Source organism: Brachyistius frenatus, unplaced genomic scaffold (genome assembly GCF_029030835.1).
Source record: "Brachyistius frenatus isolate BFR_SWC_R1_liver_20210118 unplaced genomic scaffold, ASM2903083v1 Contig_3, whole genome shotgun sequence".
NCBI lineage: Eukaryota > Metazoa > Chordata > Actinopteri > Embiotocidae > Brachyistius > Brachyistius frenatus.
The window spans coordinates 122,959-146,293 of record NW_027210602.1 but is presented as its reverse complement, the minus strand read 5'-3'; the positions used below and the strand labels follow the sequence as shown (position 1 = coordinate 146,293).

Below are 23,335 nucleotides of genomic sequence, written 5' to 3'. Positions count from 1 at the left end.
TCTTCCACCGCTGCCAGGAACACTTTGAAGACAAATGATAATGTCCATAACTGGAAAGTCATTAAAAATAATTAGCACGGGTTTGATTTGAATAAAAAGTTGTATAATTTAATACAATTCAACGGCTTGTTGGCGGGTTTTTTTTTATTTTTTTTTTTACAAGTGATTTAAGTTCAGCAGTTTTAGTTTTACTTTAAATGACCTGTGTTCAAACACAGCTGATAACGACACCAAAGGAAACGTATATTTTCTTCCTACTCTTCAGTGTTTCGGATTCAACCGCGCTTTTTCAATGCTGACGTCACCGCCGACGTGACGCACACAATCAGCACCAGGGTGATTAGACAGTGCCCCCGTGCGCGCGCGCGCGTCCCTCCCCCCCCACCGCCCTCCCATCCGCGCTCTCGCGCTCAGGACGGACCGCACTCTTGCTGAGTTTGCTTTGCGCCTCGTTAAAAAAAAAAAAAAAAACACTTACAAACAACCGGGAAGGGAGTCGCGCGAGCACCGACAGGTCTGCAGGTGAGGAAACAAACTAGGTTTTTTTTTTATTATTTATTTATTTTTTTAATTAATGTTCGTCGAAAAGTTTCAGCTGACGGGTAACGATTGAGGGCACATCTGTTTTTTTTTTTTTTTTTTGGTTTTTTTTTTTAACCGTTTCGGTGCTTTGTGGGAGTCCCGCACGTGCGGCTACGGGTTTTTGTTTTTCTCTGTAAAGGGTGAGCTCGAGCCCCCTACAAAATGATGAGGACGTACGTCCGTGTTTTTGTTCCGCTGCATCGTGGCGACAAAGCCTTTCAATTTTAACGGTTGAATCCTGTTAATCTTTTATGTTTCGATAAAAAAAAATGTATCACTTTCTGACAACTAAATAATAATTTTTAAGTAGAAATACCAAACGTGTATTCTGTACACACACACGTGGGTTTGGTGATTTTCTTTGACAATAGAGTTTATATATTTTTTTGGTTTTGGACTGCTTGTCAGACAAAACAAGACATTTAAAGACATTATTTTGGGCTGCAGTAACAAATGTTTCACTGTTTTCTGCTGTTTTATGGCCAAATAACTCAATTAATTGAGAAAACAATCAGCAAATTAATTGGTAATTGAAAATAAGTGTGTCTTTAAGGTTGCAGTCCTGATAAAATGTTTCTCTTTAGTGGTGTAAGTTTGTTGACGGTGTTGGGCTCGGGGTGTCCAATGCCCGGATTTTATGGTTACACCGAGTCCAGCTATATTTAGTCTGTTCAGGACCTACTGTACGCCACTGAGATTTATTATATGATGTGGACATACTGAAAACTGAGATAAGGTTACAGCAATGAAGGTGTTCATGTCATTTATCTACTAATACGAGATAAGGCTAGACTTTTTTTTATTTTTTATGTCAACAAAACACACGAAACCATAAATGAGTTGTTTGTGTAACAGCTCCAGAAACACGTCAGTGACTCGCACTGTTGCACATGTATGTCCCTTCATTACAGTAAACACGTGTGCCGCGGTTTATTTCGACGTAATGCCTGAAATACTCACTTAGAGCATCGAATGGGGATTAATCGGCTGCTGAAAAATAGTCCGTAGAAATCCCAACAAAGTACCTACTTTCTCTCGTTTGAGTGATGTTTGCTAAAAACGACCATGTCCAGGTATGTTAGGAACTTATTGGTCTTTTTTTTTTTAATTTTTTAAACATTGTTTTTACTATATTTACATCTACGTGCTGCAGAAGTTTAGAAAGTATTGAAATGATTTGGTTTTGGTCCGTTTATGGGATAAGATTTGCTCACAATGACGAGGCAGCGTTACTGATTCCCAATATGTACGTTTAGACTGAAGAGGATCCGGCCGACGGTGAGGACGAGGACGAGGACGAGGAGCCGGATCTGTGGAGGAACCAGCCCAACCGGTTGAAGGAGCGAGAAGGGGGCCCGCTGCTCAGGAGCTCAGAGGGTCTCCTCGTCCACGAAAGTGCCGCCTCAAGTCTTCTTCCAGGAAGTGGAGTTGGGGGAAGGGAGGAAGGGAGTGGAGGAGCTGTGGCTGATCTGCAGCCATGCACCGTTTCAGGACTACAGTTGTGAGGCTTCGGCCTCTGACGGCCCAGAGCCAATCGCGACCCAGACCGGCGGCGGTCGGGGGGGGCTCCAGGACGTTTCAGCAGCCCGCGAGGCACCTCACCTCCTCCGTGGCCGCTGAGCCTTTTCTCAACGGCACCAGCTTGAACTATGTGGAGGAGATGTACTACACGTGGCTGGAGAATCCCAAGAATGTGCACAAGGTACCGAACGTCTATTTATGCTGGAAAAAAAACAACAACAACTTGAGTTTGTCTTCGTGGGCCGGGCTCACGCGCGTATGCAGAACAGACCCGGTTAGCTACCGTTGGATTTTGGAGCTGACGTTATGACCTGCGGGACCTCTTTGGTTTTGCGTCAGGCGTAGTGGGCGGGGCTTACACTGATGGATGAGACGGGAGTTTCTATTGGTTCTTTGGGACACCTCGGGATCGGCGTGCTGATGGGATCGACGGCATGAAAAATAACCAAAGCGAAAGTCGTGCTGCAGGTGGAAGCATTTAAATAAATAAAATGACCTCCGCTTGGTTCGACACGCAATATAAATTTACTCGACGTTTTTGTAATTCTCACTGGTTTGATTTTGGATGGCAGCGCGAGACATTTGCTCTCAAAACTTGTCTTTTAATCTACATTGAAAGGACGCAAAACTACCGTCACGCCGGTGGTTATGGGACGACAAGACAGGACGCCGATTCCCGGGGCGTCTCGACCCTCCGCAGCTGCTTTTGTGTTTGCCGGGAGGAGGCGCCGCCTTAGAGGCTAAACTGAGGGAAAAGCTGTGCCCCCGATACGCGCGTGACCAGACGACCGTGACGTCCAGCTCCCGAACGTTCTCCCGAGCGTCCCCTCAAAATGAGTCATCAGCGGCTGACAGACACCTGACCAACACGTAGTGGGGTAAAGGTTGTGCAAATACCCGCTATCATTTCCTCGGCGTGACCGTGCGTGTTTGAACACTAAAACGGCAGCAGAGCAAAAGAGCGAGGGACACGTTGGCGGCACGGCAGGACGGGCGTTAGAAAATATTACAGCTTTTTGAAAGTGCTGCAAAAAAAAAAAAGTTATGAAAGTATAAGAACATAAATTAGTGTCAACAAATTGCATTGAAGTGGCCGCTGTGATGGCGTGGCGACCTGTCCAGGGGGGAAACCCGTCTTCGCACCAAATCAGCTGAGCGGAGAGCGGAAATTACTGATGGAATACTTTGGTTGAGGCTCCGGGGAAAACCGGACGGACGAGGTGGTGGTGGTGGTGGTGGTGATGATGATGAAGAGGAGGAGGAGGAGGCTCCTGAAAGGGCAGAGTAACAGAATGATGAGGATGTATAAAGAACGAGGAAGACGATAAACTGATCGTTGGGAAAGTGTAGGGACGACAAGTTCATGAATGACTGACTCGACGGCGCGGGAAAGCAGAAAAATAACACTTCTGGCTTTAAAAAAAAAGAAAAAAGAAGCAAGATGGCGACGGCTGAAATTGAAACTGGAGGCTTCATTTACAAACCATCACTGTTGGCTGCCACTTGGTTTCCACCTATAATCAAATCAAGACAAGTAGGCCGCGCTTATAAAAAATACAATCTCTTTAATTACTACCAACTTTGAGTAAAAGTTGGGTCAACAAGCTCATCCACAACTTTACGCTCTGCTTTTTGTTGAGCCAAGTAGACCAACCTCAGATTTACAATCAATAATCCGATAAACGCCATCACGTGGATTAACCTGGGAACCGTTTGGACGCAGACTTTCACCCTCATGGACTCGTAAAAAAAAAAAAAAAAAAAATGTTCAAACAAACCCTGTGTGCAGAGCGAGGATGATGACGTCGTCGTCGGCTGCAGACTGAGCGTCGGTTTGGTTTAAAGTCAATTTATCATCTTTTTCTCCGGTTTTATCAGGTAAAAAGATTTTTCCGTCGTCGCTTTTTTTCTGTCGGTAACGAGCCGACTGAGTTAATGTCCGTATGGCGTTGCAGTAAAAAAAAAAAAAGCGATGTCACACTCCACCTGTAAGCTGATTCTAAAAGCTTCTCGCGGCGAAATAAGCCAATTACTCTCGTCTCTGGTTAGAAACGCTCATCTGAGGCCAACCGTGTGTCAGTTGGCGGAGCACCACTTCGGTTCACACTGAAGTGTCTTCACAACCGATAAGTGAATTACGACGAGGTTTTGGTTGACACGTTCACGGCCCTCAGAGGATGAGCGACCAAGACTTTGGCGACCATAGACATAAAGAGACATTAAAAAAATATATTTAAAAAAACGGACTCTAAATTATTTTGATGGCACGCTGACTTTTAATTAGGAGAGAAAAGAACGTTGGTTACATACGTAACCCTAGACTAATGTACTGAGTGTAGACCAAGCAGGTTTTGAAGGCCCGAGTTTCGGCGTTTCGGCCGCCGCCATCTTGTTATTTTGGAGCAGGAAGTGTCCGTATTTGGACAAACTGGGGAGGAGCGAGCGGTGGATCTGACTCGATCTGATTGGGAAGCCGAGGACACTATGCCCCCGCCCACCTATAGCGGGAACCTGAGTGCACCATTTGCTGGCAATCAAACATACACGCCCCCCCCCCCCAAACATCCCGTTTTTTGAGACCCAATATCTAATCAATGATTGAATTATTTTCAGATGGACCACCAGAACAGTAATAAGAAGGTGGGACCGGCAAAAAAGTATTTTTGGAGCCAGCACCTAGTGGCCTTTGGTGGTAATTTGCACTTTAAGGCATTTGTGCATTCACGCCCGGGAAGCTCCGCCCACTTTTATCTACAGTCTGTGGTGTAGACCCAGTTGTGAAGCCAAATTTGATGTTACCAGAATCCTGTAATTACCATCTATGGCCACAGAGGTCGCTGTTGCTGCTGCTCTGCCAATGCTACATATGGATGGATTGTAATTACGTCAGTGTAAAGTTAGAAGTTTCCAGTTTTTCAGATGTAATCCATGCACAGATGTTCATGGCGCTTTTGGACCAGAGGAACTTTTTCATAGTTTAAAGAACTGTTGGAGGAAGTACCTGCTTTTAAAAAAAAAAAAAAATTGCGTCCACTCTGCGGGAACTGAGAACCATCATAGTTCCGAGAACTCTGTTTTTGCTGACCTGTTGTTGCCTCGATCACTGTGTTTGTTTGTTTGTTTGTTTGTTTTAACGTGTGTGACTTTGGTGGTGTTTTAACTGTAACTCCTCTCCTCCCTGCAGTCCTGGGATGTATTTTTCCATAACGCTAACGCCGGGGCTCCGCCCGGTGCGGCCTACCAGAGACCTCCACCCCTCACTGGGACCTTTCAGGGACTGGCCGGTGTCCAGGCGCTGGTGGAGGCCCAGCCCAACATGGAGAAGCTGGTGAAGGATCATCTGGCGGTGCAGTCGCTGATCCGGGCTTACCAGGTAAACTACACTCACGCTCGTACACAACCAACGCCGACGTCAAAGAAAACCCACCCGGTGTCTCCTGATCCGACGCGTCTTCTTCGGTCTTGGACGGTGAAGCTCCGCCTCCTCTTGAAACGTTGAACGTCACTCAGAGCACCTCGCCCGGCTCGTCGCTTCATCGTCTTAGACTTTCTGAAGCGTTTCAAGGGTCTCTGTTGACCGTTTACAGAGTTTTGACCCCAAAATCTTGTTTCTCTGCTTCAGTTTCAGGTCCGCGGTAAAATCCCAAATGTTCACGTACCACTGAAAAGGAAATATCACGGTACAACTTTCGTCAGTTTGTTTAACGGCCTGTTAACATGGACTTTTTTTTTCACCCTGACATGACACTCCGTCCAACGCTGCTTCCCTTTTGTCCGTATCTGCATTGTACGTGGACGCACGACAAGTAAATCTTGAAGGAAGCGGTCAGCAGTTTGCAGACAGACACTGAACTGCTGACACATGTCGACACACACCGACCTGTTAAAGCACTGTGTGTGTGTGTGTGTGTGTGTGTGTGTGTGTGTGTGTGTGTGTGTGTGTGTGTGTGTGTGTGTGTGTGTGTGTGTGTGTGTGTGTGTGTGTGTGTGTGCGCGCAGGTACGAGGGCATCACATCGCCAAGTTGGACCCTCTGGACATCAGCTGTGTGGACTTCGACGACGCCCCGTGTACCGTCGGTTTCCAGAACATCGGTGGGGAGAAACAATCATTTTAAAATTTGTCTTTCTTTTTTTTTCTTTTTTTTTCCTCTCCTTTGTTTTTGGAGTCATCATATATTTGATCTGTTTGGTTTGTCCCGCTGGTTTTATCTTTTAATTCTTTCTATTATCACCGGAGACAAATGACCCCCCCCCCCCACCTTTAACTTCGCATTGTTTTCTTTCCACCTCGTCCCCCTCCCCCTACCCCCTCCCCCCTCCTTTATTTTCTTTGTTGGTATGACACACCCACATCCTTATCTTTCGGAGGATTCCCCTCCTCCATCGACCGCCCGCCCCTTTTGTTTACTCCCCACATGTTCATGCTTCTCCTGCTTTGAGTTGACTGGCCTCCAGGTCCAGGGACACCACATGGCTCAGCTGGACCCATCATCATGGCTGAAGGGGAAACAAGTCGGAACCGAGTATATGGCTGGACCTTGTGTGAAACTGGAGGGCTTTTAATTGGAAAAGTTAAAAAAAAAAAAAAAAAAAAAAATACTTTACAGCTTCGCCCTCCCCTGTTGCGGTCCAGCTGAAAATATTGTATTTATTACAGCTGTTTGTTTCCGGCTCAGTGTGAGGAGTGCTTCTGCTGTGTTTCTTGTCCTCTGACCTCTGTGTGTCTCACTGTGGGCGGAGCTCCGCCTCTGCTCCGCTGACACGGTGCGGAGCAGACGCGAGGGGAGGTTTTTAATATTTTTTATTTTAGATGTATTTTCTATGTCTCTGTAAAGCACTTTGAACTGCTGGGGGCTGAAATAAACTCCCCTCATCAGGACGTACTTGTAAAGAAAGTTCTGGTTTCTGAGGAGATGAGATAAGACAACAGGCTCTGTGGTTGCTCAGCTGAAGTTCAAATAAGTCGTTATTACAGTGTGCTTTGGCTGATTCAGAAGTCCGTTTCCCTCCTGCATGAGCTGCTATTGGAAAGCGTGTGTGCGCTCAAACTGTCACTGTTGCTCATGAAAAGGTGGGGCCTCCCGAGTTCAAACACAAAATGATTGTTACGACCTGTAAGAGGATGTTTCCACAGTTAATTGTTGGTATTGTTCAGCGTCACCGAGTTCTGCTTTGTCCCGGCGGCGCTGAGGCTCACAGAGGTCGCACAATAGGTCGGAGTTTTCTCGTCATAAAAAGTGTCTGCGTAGTCTGAAAAGCCAGAAATCGTTGCTCTCTCGGTGGGAACTTAACCCTCGGGGCCTTCATCCGGCGGTTCTCTGGTCTTTAATATTAAAAGCTCGGTGGAATTTCCTTTTGGTTTTTATTAACCAAGAGGGAAAGTCGTTGTAGGTGTCCTCTCTGTTTGGGTTTTTATCTCTTGATGTGGAAAACGTCAGCGCCGACTCAAACTGGGTACAGAATTTTGCAAATTTTATGGCAACTGACGGATTTGCTTTAATACTCGGTTTTGACTTCGGTAAATCTCACATCAGAACGTTGTATTTTACTCTTTTCAAATAAATCTTTGGCCAAATATTTTTGCAGCAGTGACTGGTAGCTTCTGTGCACGAAACCGGCTAGCTAGCGTCCACCGACAGCCTGTGTTTGAGGGAACATCGGTAATTTGTTGAGTCGGGGTAGCTTCTAGGTCAGGAATTTAGGGAGCATCAGTAAATCGTAGCGTCTGGCAATCATTTCCAGGTGAGGTGTTTGGGGGACGTCCGTAAATTGCAGTGTCTGGCCGTAACTTTTATGTCATGCATGTAGGGAACATTGGTAGATAAATTGTAGGGTCCAGCGTTAGCTTTCATGAGATGTAAATTGTAGCTGCAGAAAATAACCTAGTTTACACTCTCCCCCCTCTAAACTGCATTACAACTAAACATTCGAAACACAATATGTAAGTTTTTTTTTTCTTATAAATGTATCTTATGAAGTTGGTATCAAAATACGTATTGTTAAGAAACCGGCATCAAAATTGAAGTTACCAACCTGAACATTTTTCAACGGTGCCCAGCCCCCACATGGCCAACACAGGATATTGGCCTGCTGCTTGGAATGACTGTGTGTGTGTGTGTGTGTGTGTGTGTGTGTGTGTGTGTGTGTGTGTGTGTGTGTGTGTGTGTGTGTGTGTGTGTGTGTGTGTGTGTGTGTGTGTGTGTGTTGGCCCCTGACAACCTTTGCTCAGGAGCTGATGGTTTCAAACGGGACTTATCCCGGCTTATCTGTGCCGACTTCATTAAAATGTTCCTGCGATTACATCGCAGGCGGACACTTATCTGATCGCTCTGCACCCTCAAAGAAAACAAGTTGTGTGTTTTTTCCTTTTGTTTTCGGGTGCGACGCGGCACACGGAGGGATGGCGGGGGTGAAAGTCTAAAGATCTCTTTTTGCGTAACGCAGAGAGAGCTGACTCGGGCGTATTGGATTGGAAACCTCCTGCCCTCAGCACAGATGGGCTGCACTCATCTGCTGCCACAGATGTACAAACAGACCCCCAGCTCCACCCCTCTGCTCCTCCACACCACCTTATCTCTGTTCGATTGCAACCAGGACGTCACAAGCTTTAGATAAACACTCTACAACGTCTCCTCCTCGGAGAACCGACCATCAAATGTCACCCATCAGCCCGTCAGTGGTTTATTATAATGGGCAATCAACTCAATTGAAGAACTCCTGCTGTTTGTAGGGTCCCAGTCAAGTCTTCTTCTGAAGGATTTTGTCCACTGAATTTGATTCTGATAGAACGCAAAGTTGTTGCCAGGGCAGCAGACGATGCTTTAGACATGGATGTTGCTGAAAAGAAGCTACAGATTGTAAAAGGTGGACGCTTCACACGTATGTTCACCCCGATACAGAAGATCTATACAATCAGCACAGTTTAGATTGGAGTCACACATTCAGGATCTGACCACATGTGGGATACGGTCACAGTCTCCCCTTCTGTTCCTGAGTTATGGCATCACGTACACAAGAAAGGGGCGCACAGGAGTTCGCAGTGACCTTTTGACCACCAAAATGTAATCAGTTCATCCCTGAGTCCAAGTGAACGTTTGTACCAAATTTGAAGAAATTGCCTTGAGGCGTTCTTGAAATATGTTCACAGGGATGGGAGGACAGGTGGTAACCGTGACCTTTTACCCACAAAATGTAATCAGTGAAAGCTTGTGCCAAATTTGAAGAAATTCCATCAAGATTAGTGTCACCAATTCAGTGTCTAACCAAATGTGAAAATACAGTCACAATCTTGCCTTCTGTTCCTCAGTTATGGTGCTGAATGATGGCTAGAAAAGGGTTTCTGAACAACATTTTGATGTCACAGTGAAGTTGACATTGGGCCAGCAAAATTTTTTCATATTTTAGTCAAGGTAACATTTGTACCAAATCTGAAGACATAACGCTTCCAGCTTTAGCCGTCGTCAGCCAACAGACATAAAAAGCCCAAGAAAGTCAAGAAAATGACCGACTTACTGAGAGAAACGGGAGGATTCTGTTGCACAAAATTTGGAGTTTTTATTCAAAAAGGTGTCAATCGTTGTGAACCAAATTTGACCAAAAAATGAATGTAATTCGGCACGAATAAGAAAAATAGAGGCGGCGATTAAATAGCACACATATAAGTGATAAATAAATGTCTTCACAGGAGCAATCTCTTCAGGAAAACTTCTTTAGTTACTTATGAACTCATCACTTTAGCTAAACTTGACTTGAAATAACATGTCTGTAATTGAAGTTACAGACCTGCAAAATGATAATTTTTTACTGTTAAGCCGAAGGGAAAGTTCACACTTCACAACGAACACAAAAGCCCAAAGAAAGCGATTAAGTCCACGGGGCATCGCCCGATCTGGTTCGGCAGGTTTGTTCAGAGCCTGAAGGTCCTGATAAAGAAAGCTCAGCCGTTCTGATAATGTAATCAGTTCAGTTTCTGATTCTGCAGCGGCCGTCGGAGAGCTTCGGTCTCGCGCCGGAATTAAAGGATGGAAATAGAGATAAAACTCGATGCTGAAATGTTCCTTAATGGGATTCTTGACCGATTTTAATCCTCCAAAGGTCAAACTGGAGCACTCCTCAGTCACGACACACAATGACAGCTGGTTGCATTATGGGAAACCTAGGTTAAAAAGCAAGTGTTAAAATTTAGGCCATGACGACACCCAATTTTCTGTCTTGAATTTTAGACCATCTTTGGTCAACAGACGTCACATTAATCATAATGAGCACTTTTAAGAATTTGTTTGAACCTTTTCTGGATTAAATCATTAATGACACGATTAAGAAAAAAGTCTGCAGGGGAATAGATGCAAAAAAAAGTTCCTCTATTAAAGCTTTTTCGTGAAATGATGATAAATTATAGCCGGGATTTAATGTTTTACTTCCTGTCAGGAGTCTGTCTGCAGTGTTTTGTAATAGATCAGACAGCTGAAGGCTGAGTTCAAACACTAAAGGAGGGATCACAAATTCCTGGAAATCGTCAATTCACTGGTGTTTCCTTTATTCGTCCTGAATCTTTCGTCTTTTTTTTTTTTTTTTCCCCCTTCATGGTCTCATCTTTTTTTCTTTTTCTACTCTCTTTCCTCGTGTTTCCCACCTCTCCATTGGTTCACATGCCTCTGCTTGTTTCTCACGTCGGTGTGTTCCCAATAGGTTTGTACGATCTGGCCAAATGTGACCTGGACAAAACGTTCCGACTTCCCACCACCACCTTCGTTGGCGGCAACGAGAGCGCTTTGCCACTCCGAGAGATCATACAACGCCTCGAGGTAAAATAAAACGACTGTGTTGCACCTTTTCAGGATAGAAGAACCACTGTTAAAGTTGTGGAGGTTTCTTGTGAACGGACAAAAGCTCCGAATGTTTACATTTAGTTTTACACACCGAAACACATTGAGGGTTCTTTCTCATGAAACCAGTAGCAGGAAATTGTATGGCATCAGAGGAAAACAAATAAAACGGGAACGGTCTTACAAATAAACATCTCCACAGCACCACCAGTGGTCAAATACGGCACAGCTTATGGAAATGAACGGTAACGGTTACTCTGGCTGTTTACTGAACTTTGATACTTTTATGGCACCGGCGCTTCCTGGTATCGAAACAGGCCTTGTGATTCGGTACCAAATTTCGATATGTAGGCTTCTTCCACGCCAATACGTCTTTGTTTTAAAACGCAAAATGTTTGCTATGTTTATGCAGGTGTAAATCTTATCTGCGTCAATACAGTACTTCTCAAGCATAGGCTCTGCTTGGGCGACCCTCCAATGTAAATACAATCTCTCCGTTTTAAATAAATAAAACTTCAATAAATTTTACATTAAAACACCTTATTTCACTCTTTTCAAACTAATAAACCAGTGGTTCTTAACCTGGGTTCGATCGAACCCCAGGGGTTCGATGAGTCACTCTTAGGGGTTCGGCAGACACACACCGCGGTCAAGTGAGCTGCCGCTTTAAAAATTAATGACCATCTATTCCTTAAGGTGCGTTCACACCGAGCGCCCCCGTTCGGTGTGAACGCAGCATAACGGTACGGTGGCTTGGATAGCCCAGAAAGCACGGAGAAAGCTAAAACTTACGCTGCATTCACACCGAATGGGGCGCTCGGTGTGAACGCACCTTAAGGAATAGGCGGTCATTAATTTTTAAAGCGGCGGCTCACTTGATCGCAGTGTGTGTCTGCCGAACCCCTCGGCAGACACACACTGCGAGGTAGTTTACATGTAAAGTCAATGCACAGACGCGAATGGTTGCGAATGACGCCAATTTCCGTCAGGCAGCGCGAATGACGCTGGAAGCGGCCGTCATTCAGACGCAGTTGTGTGACTACGGATAATATTATGAACCCAGACACAAGTATAAAACAACTAGTGGTTAGTTCAATGGTGGATGAAGGAAACGGTACTGTTTTTAAGGAGAGAAGGCATGGAGATAAGCCCCGCCCCCTTTCAGGCGCGAATGCCGCGAATTACCCACATACATTTTCAAGCGGCAGCTCACTTGACCGAGTATCAGCGGCTGACGGCTCACTTGACCGCAGTAAGACACACGCAGTATAGCCCGGTTCACACGAGCAATGTCGGCCGTTTTTGTCAGCTTTGTCAGTTTTCCAATTACGAAGGGTTCGGTGAATGCACTGATGAAGCTCGCAGGGTTCAGTACCTCCAATAAGGTTAAGAACCACTGTAATAAACACTACATGTGGGGTGTTTAGGGAGTATTAATGGATTCACGATGTCAACTCGAAGCCTCATTTTGATCTGCTCCCGTTTGCCCCGTTGAAGATACTGCTGCACACATTAATAGAAAACTAAAACACTTCCTGCATCCATTTCAAATTAAAAGCCCTTAAGGTTTTTTTCAGTAGACATAAACCCTTTATTTCTTAACTAAGCTTTTATTCTGAAATATTTGCAGTGATCTGATGTGACTGAAATTGAAAAAGTCTCATTTTAGATGAGTAATCCAGAAGAATAGTACAACAGGGTAAACGGAACGGATCCAAAAAAAAACTGAACGTTTTATTTCCTCACTTGGAAAAAATAAATAATTACAGAGCGTCATTTTGGTGTGCTCCACATTTGGTGATGTTCCGAAGATAGAAAACGTGTTTTTGTGACTTACACTTTTGAAATGTACTAAAATGAATTGTAATGAAATGTATAAAACCCGTGTAACAAAAAAAAAACCTAGGTTCGAACAGGACGCTCTGTTCGACACGTACTGACCTCTCCCTCCTCTTCATCATCTTCCAGGTGGCTTACTGTCAGCACATCGGGGTCGAGTTCATGTTCATTAACGACGTGGAGCAGTGCCAGTGGATCAGACAGAAGTTTGAGACTCCGGGAATCATGCGGTTCACTCTGGAGGAGAAGAGGACGCTGCTGGCCCGAATGATCCGATCCACCAGGTCCGTGTTTATCTGGGAGGGCGTGCAGAGCAGCCGGAGGTTTCCTCTGAGGCTGTACTGTGTTCTGAGCCACAATGTGATGACGCAGCAGCGCCACCGACTGTTCGCAGGTTTGAGGAGTTCCTCCAGAAGAAGTGGTCTTCGGAGAAGCGCTTCGGCCTGGAGGGCTGCGAGTCGCTCATCCCGGCCCTCAAGACCATCATCGACAAGTCCAGCCTGAGCGGAGTGGAGAGCGTGATCATGGGGATGTCTCACAGGTACCGAGTCCGCGCATCGTGTTGACTTTTCTATTCTTTTGTGCTTCCTCCTGCCCTTGCTAGAGAAGCAAAAATGAGATTCCTAAAGCGCTCTTAACTAATCGTGTTAATCAACTGTCTGGCTGGCAAAGAGCTTTCAGGCGCATTATTGCCACCTGCTGACGGGACCGACGCATTACAACCAGGCACCGGTAAAAACAGGGGAAATAAGGAAGAATGAAAGTCGCACGCACTGATAAATTTTCTTTATTTTAATAACTACTACAATGTTCTAAAAAGGCTTTGAACGCATCGACTATTAATCGGCTAATAATAAACAATAACAATAATACAATTACTTTTTAAGCGAGTTAAAGAGTAGTTTTATAATCACTGATTTTGAAAACACTGCAGATCTCGTCGACATACGAGCTGTTTTTAATGATGAATTTTTCAGGTTTTATCTTGTCTGTTTTGTTTCCTCTATGTACCTTCTTGCGTGTCCAAAATAAAAGTCTGAATATATAAATTGTGTGTTAAATATATTGCATTTTAATTAAATGTAAAGTCGCATTCAACACAAACATTTTACTTTCTATCCATACGGATTAATATTCGATAGTGAAGAGGGTCTTGCCTGAGGTATCCTGCGCCTCACTGATTTGTCTTTGTCTCCTCATCGTGTCTCCTCAGAGGACGCCTGAATGTTCTGGCGAACGTGATCCGGAAGGAGCTCGAGCAGATCTTCTGCCAGTTCGACTCCAAGTTGGAGGCTGCAGACGAGGTTTGAATATTAACTACAGAAATCTGTGCAAATCTGCATTTAACCTTTAACAAATTATGTACAGTTTGTATTAGTTACGTTTTGGAGAAATCAATTATTTGGCCTGTAAAAGGTCAGAATATCGTCGGCGCCAAAGGTTACGTGTTTTAATTAGCTATAAAATGTGTTGAATAATTATAATAAAGCTACAGGTATTAGCCAGTTATCATAGCTTAGCACAGAAACTAGAAACGAAGTGGTAACGGATCAACTGGCTCTGTGCAAACAAAACAAAAATACACCAGCCAGTATCTCTAAAACTCACTAATTATCATCTCATACAGTATTTTTTGTTTTTTCAATCTGTGTTCTGGCCAGCCCAGAAATACTGTAGTTCTTGCACATAAACCCCTTTAAAAGCCACCACTTGTCACTGTTAGATTCTTGTCTGTGCTCAGATTAAATAAATTACAGGGTTTGAACAGTAAGGTGTTAGTGGGAGGTTTTTTGATCTCATGCTAGCTCCTTCCCCAAGTTTCCAGCCATTTCTGCTAAGCTAAGCTGTAGCCTTCACATAGTTTTTATTTTGTCTCAATTGTTCTGACTGACGACCAGGCCAAAACTCAAAGAATTTAAATATATAATGATAAAAGGGAGATAATCAATTAACTATCATGTTTAAATGTTCAGTATTTTCCTTGATAAAAGATTTAAATGTTCAGCAAGCTGTCAAAATTACTGTCGATTTAATATTTGATCAAACGGTTGACTGATTGTTTAGCTCCAGCTGAAGCTTCGTCGTTTCTTCGACTCTTTACTTCCCGCTCTCAGGGCTCTGGAGATGTGAAGTATCACCTGGGGATGTACCACAAGAGGATGAACCGGGTCAGCAACCGGTTGATCACCCTGTCCCTCGTGGCCAACCCGTCCCACCTGGAGGCCGTGGACCCGGTGGTGCAGGGGAAGACCAAGGCCGAGCAGTTCTACTGCGGAGACACGGAGGGGAAGAGGGTACGCTGAGTCGGCTTCTTTTAATTTTTTTTTATTAGATGTTTTCCAGACGTGTTCGTAACCTGACGACTCGCTTTGGCAGGTGATGTCCATCCTGCTCCACGGCGACGCCGCGTTCGCAGGCCAAGGTATCGTGTACGAGACGTTCCACCTGTCCGACCTGCCGTCCTACACCACCCACGGCACCATACACGTGGTGGTCAACAACCAGGTGAGCAGTTTAATCAATCAAACTGATTAATCGGCAATATTAGTTTGTAACGGACCCAGTTTTCGTGTTTTCATTGACTGTGTGTAAAAGTGTTCGTAGCTTCCAGGTCTAAAAAGGGAGGCCAGTGCAGAAGTGCCTTAAACTGCGATACCACCGGGTGCCACTAGGGGTTGGCTCCCAAAAAAAAAAAGCCTCTGGCTCCATTGACTCCCATTCAACTTCTCTCATCAAATACAAAATCTATAAATGTTTTCCACCAGTTATTATGGTGTTGTTAGCTAAAATTCCCTCCTGCTTATCCAGTCTCCATCCTGCTTCAACTCCCTTATAACTTTAAAAACAAATCAGCTGACCCCATTAACAAACAACCACTGCCAGCTGATGTAACTCAGCTTTGAGGAAGAGCAGAAATCCGCCCATTGTGAAGAAACTCAACGCTGCAGACCACGGACATTAATGTTCAAATGTTTCGCAGTTTCCAGATGTGAAAAGTGAAGCCAATGCGGAAGTGCCTAAATGTGCAAATACCACGGAGGGCCACTAGGGGCTGGCTCCGAAAAACCTCTTCTTCATCACTCGTTGGATAGAACAGCTGGTAACTTCCTGATTATTACTGACGTGCATTATTGTCTCTTGTCACAGATCGGTTTCACCACGGACCCCCGGATGGCCCGTTCGTCTCCGTACCCCACGGACGTCGCTCGAGTGGTCAACGCTCCCATCTTTCACGTGAACGCCGACGATCCGGAGGCTGTGATGTACGTGTGCAACGTCGCAGCCGAGTGGAGGAACACGTTTCATAAAGACGTCGTCGTAGACCTGGTGAGCACGTTTCAGTAGATTTTACGACTTTTTTTTTTTTTTTTTTTTTGAATGACATGAGTGTAAGAAAACGGTTTGACGGAAAATCGTAGCCTAAACGTTTTCCACTCCACTTTTCAGGTGTGTTACAGGCGTAACGGCCACAACGAGATGGATGAGCCCATGTTCACGCAGCCGCTCATGTACAAGCAGATCAAGAAGCAGAAAGGAGTCCTGCAGAAGTTTGCAGAAAAAGCCATCGCGGAGGGAGTCATCACGACACAAGATTACAAGGTGAAGCGGCCGGTCGCTCCGTAGATGTCTGTTCACGAACCGTGCACGTTGTAGACAACGATGTGCGACTTCCTGTTCTATCACAATCGGCTTCATTGGCCAAATTCCTTCGAAGTCTTCACTCCATATCTTACATGAGTCTGGACCACCCGGCAGCCAGCAGTGACGTCACCCGTTGGTTTCTGAACGTTCGTTATGAAGCCTCGAATTTGGATTTTGTCCGTCTCCATCTCGCTAGTTCGGCGCGGTTTGAGGTTTGGAGCAGGAAGTGACCATATTTGGACGAGCTGTGGGAGGCGCGAGCGGTGGATCTATGATCTGATTGGAAACCTGATGAAACTACGTGCCGCCCACCGTTAGCTGTAACTTGACTGCACCACAGGCCTGTCAATCAAACAGACCCCCCCCAAAAAAAAAAAAAAAATGCTGACGCATTATTTTCAGATGGAGCGCCAGAAAACTAATAAGAAGGAGTGACTTTAGCGAACAACACCGAGATAACTGGAGGAGACATTTTATTGACTTATAATTTTATGAGAGAAGTTGAATGGGAGTCTACGGAGCCGTAGGCTTTTTGGAGCCGACCTCTAGTGGCACTCGGTGGTATTGCAGCTTATGGCCTCATTTTTCAGACCCGGCGGCTACGTCCACTTTTATATACAGTCCATAATCTGGCCAGATAGATCTGCTACTTATAACCACGAGCAGCATAGCAAAGTTTGAGTTCTGATGTCGTGAATACCACAAGAGGCCGCCATTCATACGGGCTCTCCTCGCGTACGCGGTAAACACGACCCCATATGAACGCAGCGACAGACGAGAGACTCTGCGAACGTCTCGTTCTTGTTTCGATATTCCCGTCTCGTTTCAGGAGGAAATCGTCAGGTACGACAAAATCTGCGAGGAAGCGTACACTCGCTCCAAAGATGAGAAGATCCTTCACATCAAACACTGGCTCGACTCGCCGTGGCCCGGTAAGAAGTGGGACGAATCGGTCGCTTAAATTCAATTTCTCTTTTTAGTCGTTTTTCAAGCAACGGAGCCAAACATTTTTCAGATTGGAGAATTATTGGTCTTTTTTTTTTTAATATATATATTAAACTGAACATATTTGGGTTTCAGACAGTCGGTAAAACAAAACAAGGCGTTCTTTGTTGGGCTGTTGGAGAATAAAATGAAAAACCTTTAGCTGCAGCTCTGATGATTTTCTACGTCTGCAGATTTTTTCACTCTGGAGGGTCAGCCTAAAACTATGAGCTGCCCTTCGACCGGCATCAGCGAAGAGGAGCTCGGCCACATCGGGAACATCGCCGCCTCCGTCCCGGTGGAGAACTTCACCATCCATGGAGGTCCGCTGTCCGTTCTCTTCCTCTCCGTGATGAACATCCTCTGGTCGATCTGCCGGGCTCCTTCTAAACCCCAAGTCTGTCTCTGCTCGTGTGTTTCGCGTCACAGGTTTGCGTCGCATCTTGAAGAACCGTGCGAACATGGTGAGCCAGCGAGAGTGCGACTGGGCGCTCGGGGAGTACATGGCCTTCGGATCCCTGCTCAAAGAGGGAATCCACGTACGTCTCAGCGGGCAGGACGTGGAGAGAGGCACCTTCAGGTGAGGTTTTGTTTTGGTAATATTTTCAGAAAAACTTTGAATTGAAACGAGCAAATTTCATAATCGAATCGAAGGTTTTTGTGTCATCGTTTTGGTTATGTAAATGTTTCGTCAGTAGTCTTGGCGTTTACCCCACAGACTGTATATAAAAGTGTTCGTAGCTTCCAGGTCTCAAAAATGAGGCCGATGCTGAAGCGCCTTTAGCTGCAATACCACCGAGTGCCACTAGAGCTCGGCTCCAAAAAGCCTCCGGCACCAGAGACTCCCATTCAACTTATGTCATAAAATTCTCAGTCAATAAAATGTCTTTTTTTTTTTTTTTCTTGTCTTGCTCAGCCATCGACACCACGTTCTCCACGACCAGAACGTCGACAAGAGGGTCTGCGTCCCGATGGACTTCGTCTCTCCCGATCAAGCTCCGTACACCGTCTGCAACAGCTCTCTGTCCGAGTACGGAGTCCTGGGTGAGCGGCGGGAAAACACACCGAACGACATCAGCGTCCTCGGACAAGGACAGCGGCGGACGAACCGTCTTCACCAGATAATAAATCCTTAAAGGGAGAATAATTCCGCTGAATCTGTGTCCGTAGGTTTTGAGTTGGGCTTCGCCATGGCCAGCCCCAACGCGCTGGTCCTGTGGGAGGCCCAGTTCGGAGACTTCCACAACACGGCTCAGTGCATCATCGATCAGTTCATCAGCCCGGGTCAGGCCAAGTGGGTCCGGCAGAACGGCATCGTGCTGCTGCTTCCTCACGGCATGGAGGGGATGGTACGAACCGAGCGACCCGGATTCATTAATGCCATCAGAATAGAATACATCATTTATTTGGACAGAAATAAATGAAAAACAAATGTTGGCATGTTTTTAACGTAATTTTTTGGGGACTTTTTTTTGTACATATAGCTGGAAGATATTTTGTATTAATCACAAAACAAATATATCCCGTTTGAACCTCTAATTTTACATGTTTGTACCTTATAAGCTGCTCAAATTCATCAGACCTGTGTTAGTATTATACTAACCTCCGAATTTTCGTAAACGAGCGACTTATTTCACACGTACAAATTGTAAATACCGGCTTTTAAGCACTAGAGAGCGCTGCAGAAAAGAGTAAACCGAAGATCTCTGTTGAATATAAATACCTCTTCAGTTCGTGATTGTTTTTCTTTACGTCCTCCTCTCAGGGTCCAGAGCACTCGTCCGCCCGGCCTGAGAGGTTCCTGCAGATGTGCAACGACGACTCGGATGTTTTCCCGGTGAGTTTGTATGGACGGATGGATGGATGGATGGATGGATGGATGGATGGATGCACAGTTGAACAGACGTATGGATGGTTGGACAGACGGATGGATGGATGGATGGCTCGATCGATGGATGGATGGTTGGACAGATGGATGGATGTTACAGCACCAAGGGTTAAAACTGGTATTTTTCCATAATTCAAAGCTCTTAGTATTTATTTCCACTTGGACCATCAACAGCTTCACAATTCAGCCACATTTTTTCTTTTTTTTTTTAAAGGTGGGAAAATCATATCTTAAGATTGAAATAGTTGAAATGAAACGTCTTATTTCTTGTATTTCGCCATCAGGTCATCTAACGAAGTCTCAGCCTTTCCTAAAAACATGTCCCGACTCCATTCATTTACATGTTTGCCGACGCGCCTTGTGTGTTTTTTTTCCCCGTCGGTCAGAAACTGTCGGAGGACCTCGCCATGCGTCAGCTGTACGACTGTAACTGGATCGTGGTCAACTGCTCGACTCCGGCGAACTACTTCCACGTCCTGCGCCGACAGATCCTGCAGCCCTTCAGGAAGCCGGTGAGCGACGCGCAACGCGAGCCTCCTCCGCTCCGCCTTCGAGATTAAAACTCCTGTCGCTCAACCTGCTCCCTTCCCCTGCAGCTGATCGTGTTCACGCCGAAGTCGCTGCTGCGCCACCCGGAGGCCAAGTCCAGCTTCGACGACATGCTGCCGGGTGAGGACTGACGGAGAAAACTGCAGCAGGCCAAGGATACGTAGTAGTTCCCGCGGGATGTTTTTTTTTTTTTTAAGTTTCTCTTCCTCCGACCCCGCAGGGACTCACTTCAGGCGTCTGATCCCCGACGACGGCCCGGCGGCTTCCGGCCCGCAGGCGGTGAAGAGAGTCATCTTCTGCTCCGGGAAGATTTACTACGAGCTGATCCGCGAACGCAAGAACAGAGGCGCGGATGACGCCGTGGCGGTGGTCCGCATCGAACAGGTGGGGGCGACGACGGTGTTTTCGCTGCACCCGAGTCACGCTGTGGGACGAGCTAACGACCCGGTTAATATCTGGTTCTCTCTGCAGCTGTCGCCGTTCCCCTTCGATCTGGTGAAAGAGGAGACGGATCGCTACCCGAACGCTGATCTGGTTTGGTGTCAGGAGGAGCACAAGAACCAGGGTTACTACGACTACGTCAAGCCCCGCATCCGCACCACCGTCAGGCGCACGCGCCCCGTCTGGTACGTTCTATGGAGGTCGACTTTATACGCCGAGCATTCGGGGGGGGGGCGGTTCTGTCGGTCCGCCGGACGAGCTTTACCAAGTCGGACGCCTGGGTCCAAGGAAATTTCCGTTATTCCTTAGCTTATTTCAAAGGAGCCGTTTGCGGGATTTAGTGCCATCTGGTGGTGAGGTGGCAGATTGCGACTAACGAACAACCATCTCCCCTCACCGTTCACTTCCAATCATGTCGGAGAATCTTGAAACTTGTGAACAAAGTCCTTCTCTGGAGCCAGTGTTTGGTTTGTCTCCTCTGGGCTCCTGTCGAAAAATGTTGGTGCAACATGGAAGAGGAAGATCTGCGCACCCTAGTTTTGTTTTATCTTTTCTGTCGTCTACAGAAGAACTGACTCTTTCTATCAATGTGTGCGGCACCATGTTTTCACTGAAAGAGTCCAAAGAAAGGCTTTAAGTGTTTTTAGTCCCAAAAAAAGGGGGGCGAATGTTGAGATAAACACTTTATTCTCCTTATACGCCTTTAAATGTGGCAACAAAAACTGTGTATAATAACGTTCGTGGTTTCCAGGTCTAAAAAGTGCATTACCATTGAGGGCCACAAGGGGCTGTCTCTAATAGTGTCTTCCAACTGCTCTCCTGAAATACAAAGTCAGTAAATGTTTAGATAGATTCAGTGTCCTTTTTAAAATAACTCCAGTAATCATTAGATATTAGGCCTCAAAAAGCGGTACGTTTGGGGGCTTGTCTGGTTTGATTGACAGGTTTGTAGGATGGGTGGGCGGGGCATTTGCAGTCAGATTCACCCCTCGCTCCTCCCCAGCTTGTCCAAATATGGTCACTTCCAGCTAAAAAACAAAACAAACATATTATGTTAGTTTTACCACAAATAAGATTTCATTACGTAACTTTCTGTGTGTGTGTGTGTGTGTGTGTGTGTGTGTGTGTGTGTGTGTGTGTGTGTGTGTGTGTGTGTGTGTGTGTGTGTGTGTGTGTGTGTGTGTGTGTGTGTAGGTATGCCGGTCGTGAGTCTGCAGCAGCTCCAGCGACAGGAAACAAACACACCCACCTCTCTGAGCTGCAGCGTCTACTGGACACGGCGTTCGACCTGGACGCCTTCTCGGGGAAATGCTGACCGCTCGTCTTCGTCTTCGGCCGCTCGTCTTTGTCTTTGACCTCTCGAGGACGCCACCGGCTCGCCGCCGAGCTCCAGGGCGTCCTGCACCGATGTGTTTCTCCCTCCAGTGTATTTACATGTCAGACCTGCTCGGAGGCGAAATCTCAAAACAAAAACGCACAATGACTTTTAACACCGGTACCATGACGACCTCGTGTTCACAGTGACGGACGCTGTTGGAGAAAAAAAAATATCTGCTTTGAATGTACGAATTTATACGGAATTAATTTTTAAGAGTTCATATTTTTTTAAGTTTTATTTGCTGAATATTTGCTCTTTGTCTGAATTAGGTGTTCTCCACATCCAGAAGTTACCAATCACCTGTCAATCAAGCATTCTAATATTTGACCTGATTATTGATCTGTGGTTTGGAATGAGACCATCAAGAGAAAGTAATTATGTAAAGAAAAAGATTTTGATAAATACACTTTGCTTGAGAATGATGCTGCTCCGATGTCATTTATTTAGCTTAGTTTAGCACAAAGACTGAAAATAAGGGGAAACCGCTATCGCATCTCGGTGCAAAGGGAACAAAACTTATCAAACAGGAATAGAATGTCAGTTTATGGGTTTTTCAGCGGTTTGATGTGCAGGATTATTTCTTGCCAGGATTTTAAGGAGCGTTAAAGGAGGTGCTTAGACAGGACCAGGCGAGCTCGCTGTCTTTCTCCAGTCTTTAAGCTGCGCCTGCTGTCTGTAGCTTCATATCTAGAGTACCGAGTGGTTTTATAATGTCACCAAGATGTCATACTTTTAAACCTGATTTTTAATGAACGTGTTTCAGCTGATCAGCGCAATGGAGACCACGTTGATCAAAAACTGCCGTTTACTGGTGATGATTTTAAATATTCAGACTGAGCAGAGACGTCTGAATGAGATTTAAATTAAATTGAGATTATTTTTGTGCACGATTTCTGTCAGTTGAAGCCTTGAAACAAACAGGCTCAACGCATGTCTGCACTTTAATCCGCGTTAACTGACGCAGGCTTGTTAATCTGCACGTTTAAACAACACCTTTCCATTTATTTTCACATTCCGCTTTAATTCTTTATCATTTATTTCCTCCTGCTCGGCCCGCTCGCCGTCAACGTCCGTTTGTGCCAAATCTAACGAATGACTTGAAATTTCACTTTGATTTGAACAGTAAAAGAAAATGCCTGCAGCTGGAGACGTTTACAAAAATTCAGCTCAGCGTCTCAGGATTTGAAAGAAGTATTTATTTTCATATGCAGATGCATGTTTTCAACAAATAAAGACTGTTGAACAGGATGATGGAGGTTTTATTTTTTTAGCCTTACAGAATATTTGAGGCACTTGTGCAAAAAAGAAAAAAAAAACGTGTCAGAAAACATGATTAAAAAGGAGTACAGGAAGTTATTGATCATTATGAATCAGCAGTAAGGTGCAACTTGTACAGCGTGTGTCACTCGGTTAATTCAAAAAAGACATAAAATTCAGTAAAAATTAAAAAAAAAGATTCCGTTTGATTTACTCGACTGACTCGAGTATCTCCGGTCGTTTCTCTGCCCTCAGTTTTGCCTCGCAGAACTAACACAAATAAAGCTGTGGATATATTGGCGTGCTCTGCTAAAGATGGTGCAAATTAACCGCGCAGGCGGTCTGCTATGCATGCAGTTTGTTTCATGTAGTTTATACAGACACTGAAATATGTTTCTGTCTGTTATTTTACCCATTAATTCACACGT

The 23,335-nt window shown here is 45.4% G+C and overlaps 1 protein-coding gene across 2 annotated transcripts; it reads left to right on the top strand.

Moving 5' to 3' along the window:
- Positions 1 to 423: 423 nt before the first annotated feature.
- On the top strand, positions 424 to 22,804 carry ogdhb (oxoglutarate dehydrogenase b). 2 transcript variants are annotated; one of them, XM_069701105.1, is made up of 23 exons: positions 424 to 522; positions 1,839 to 2,284; positions 5,288 to 5,476; positions 6,103 to 6,196; positions 10,793 to 10,908; positions 12,898 to 13,052; positions 13,163 to 13,309; positions 13,982 to 14,072; positions 14,883 to 15,062; positions 15,145 to 15,273; positions 15,916 to 16,095; positions 16,216 to 16,368; positions 17,240 to 17,342; positions 17,589 to 17,717; positions 17,824 to 17,974; positions 18,311 to 18,438; positions 18,565 to 18,743; positions 19,160 to 19,231; positions 19,669 to 19,794; positions 19,879 to 19,951; positions 20,052 to 20,215; positions 20,303 to 20,457; positions 21,467 to 22,804. In XM_069701105.1, the coding sequence occupies exons 2-23, from the start codon at positions 2,060 to 2,062 to the stop codon at positions 21,585 to 21,587; spliced, it is 3,060 nt and encodes a 1,019-aa protein (XP_069557206.1). In that variant the 5' UTR covers positions 424 to 522; positions 1,839 to 2,059; the 3' UTR covers positions 21,588 to 22,804. The 2 variants fall into 2 exon arrangements, with proteins under 2 accessions (XP_069557206.1, XP_069557215.1); XM_069701114.1 differs by having other exon boundaries at positions 430 to 514.
- The last annotated feature ends 531 nt before the right edge of the window (positions 22,805 to 23,335 follow it).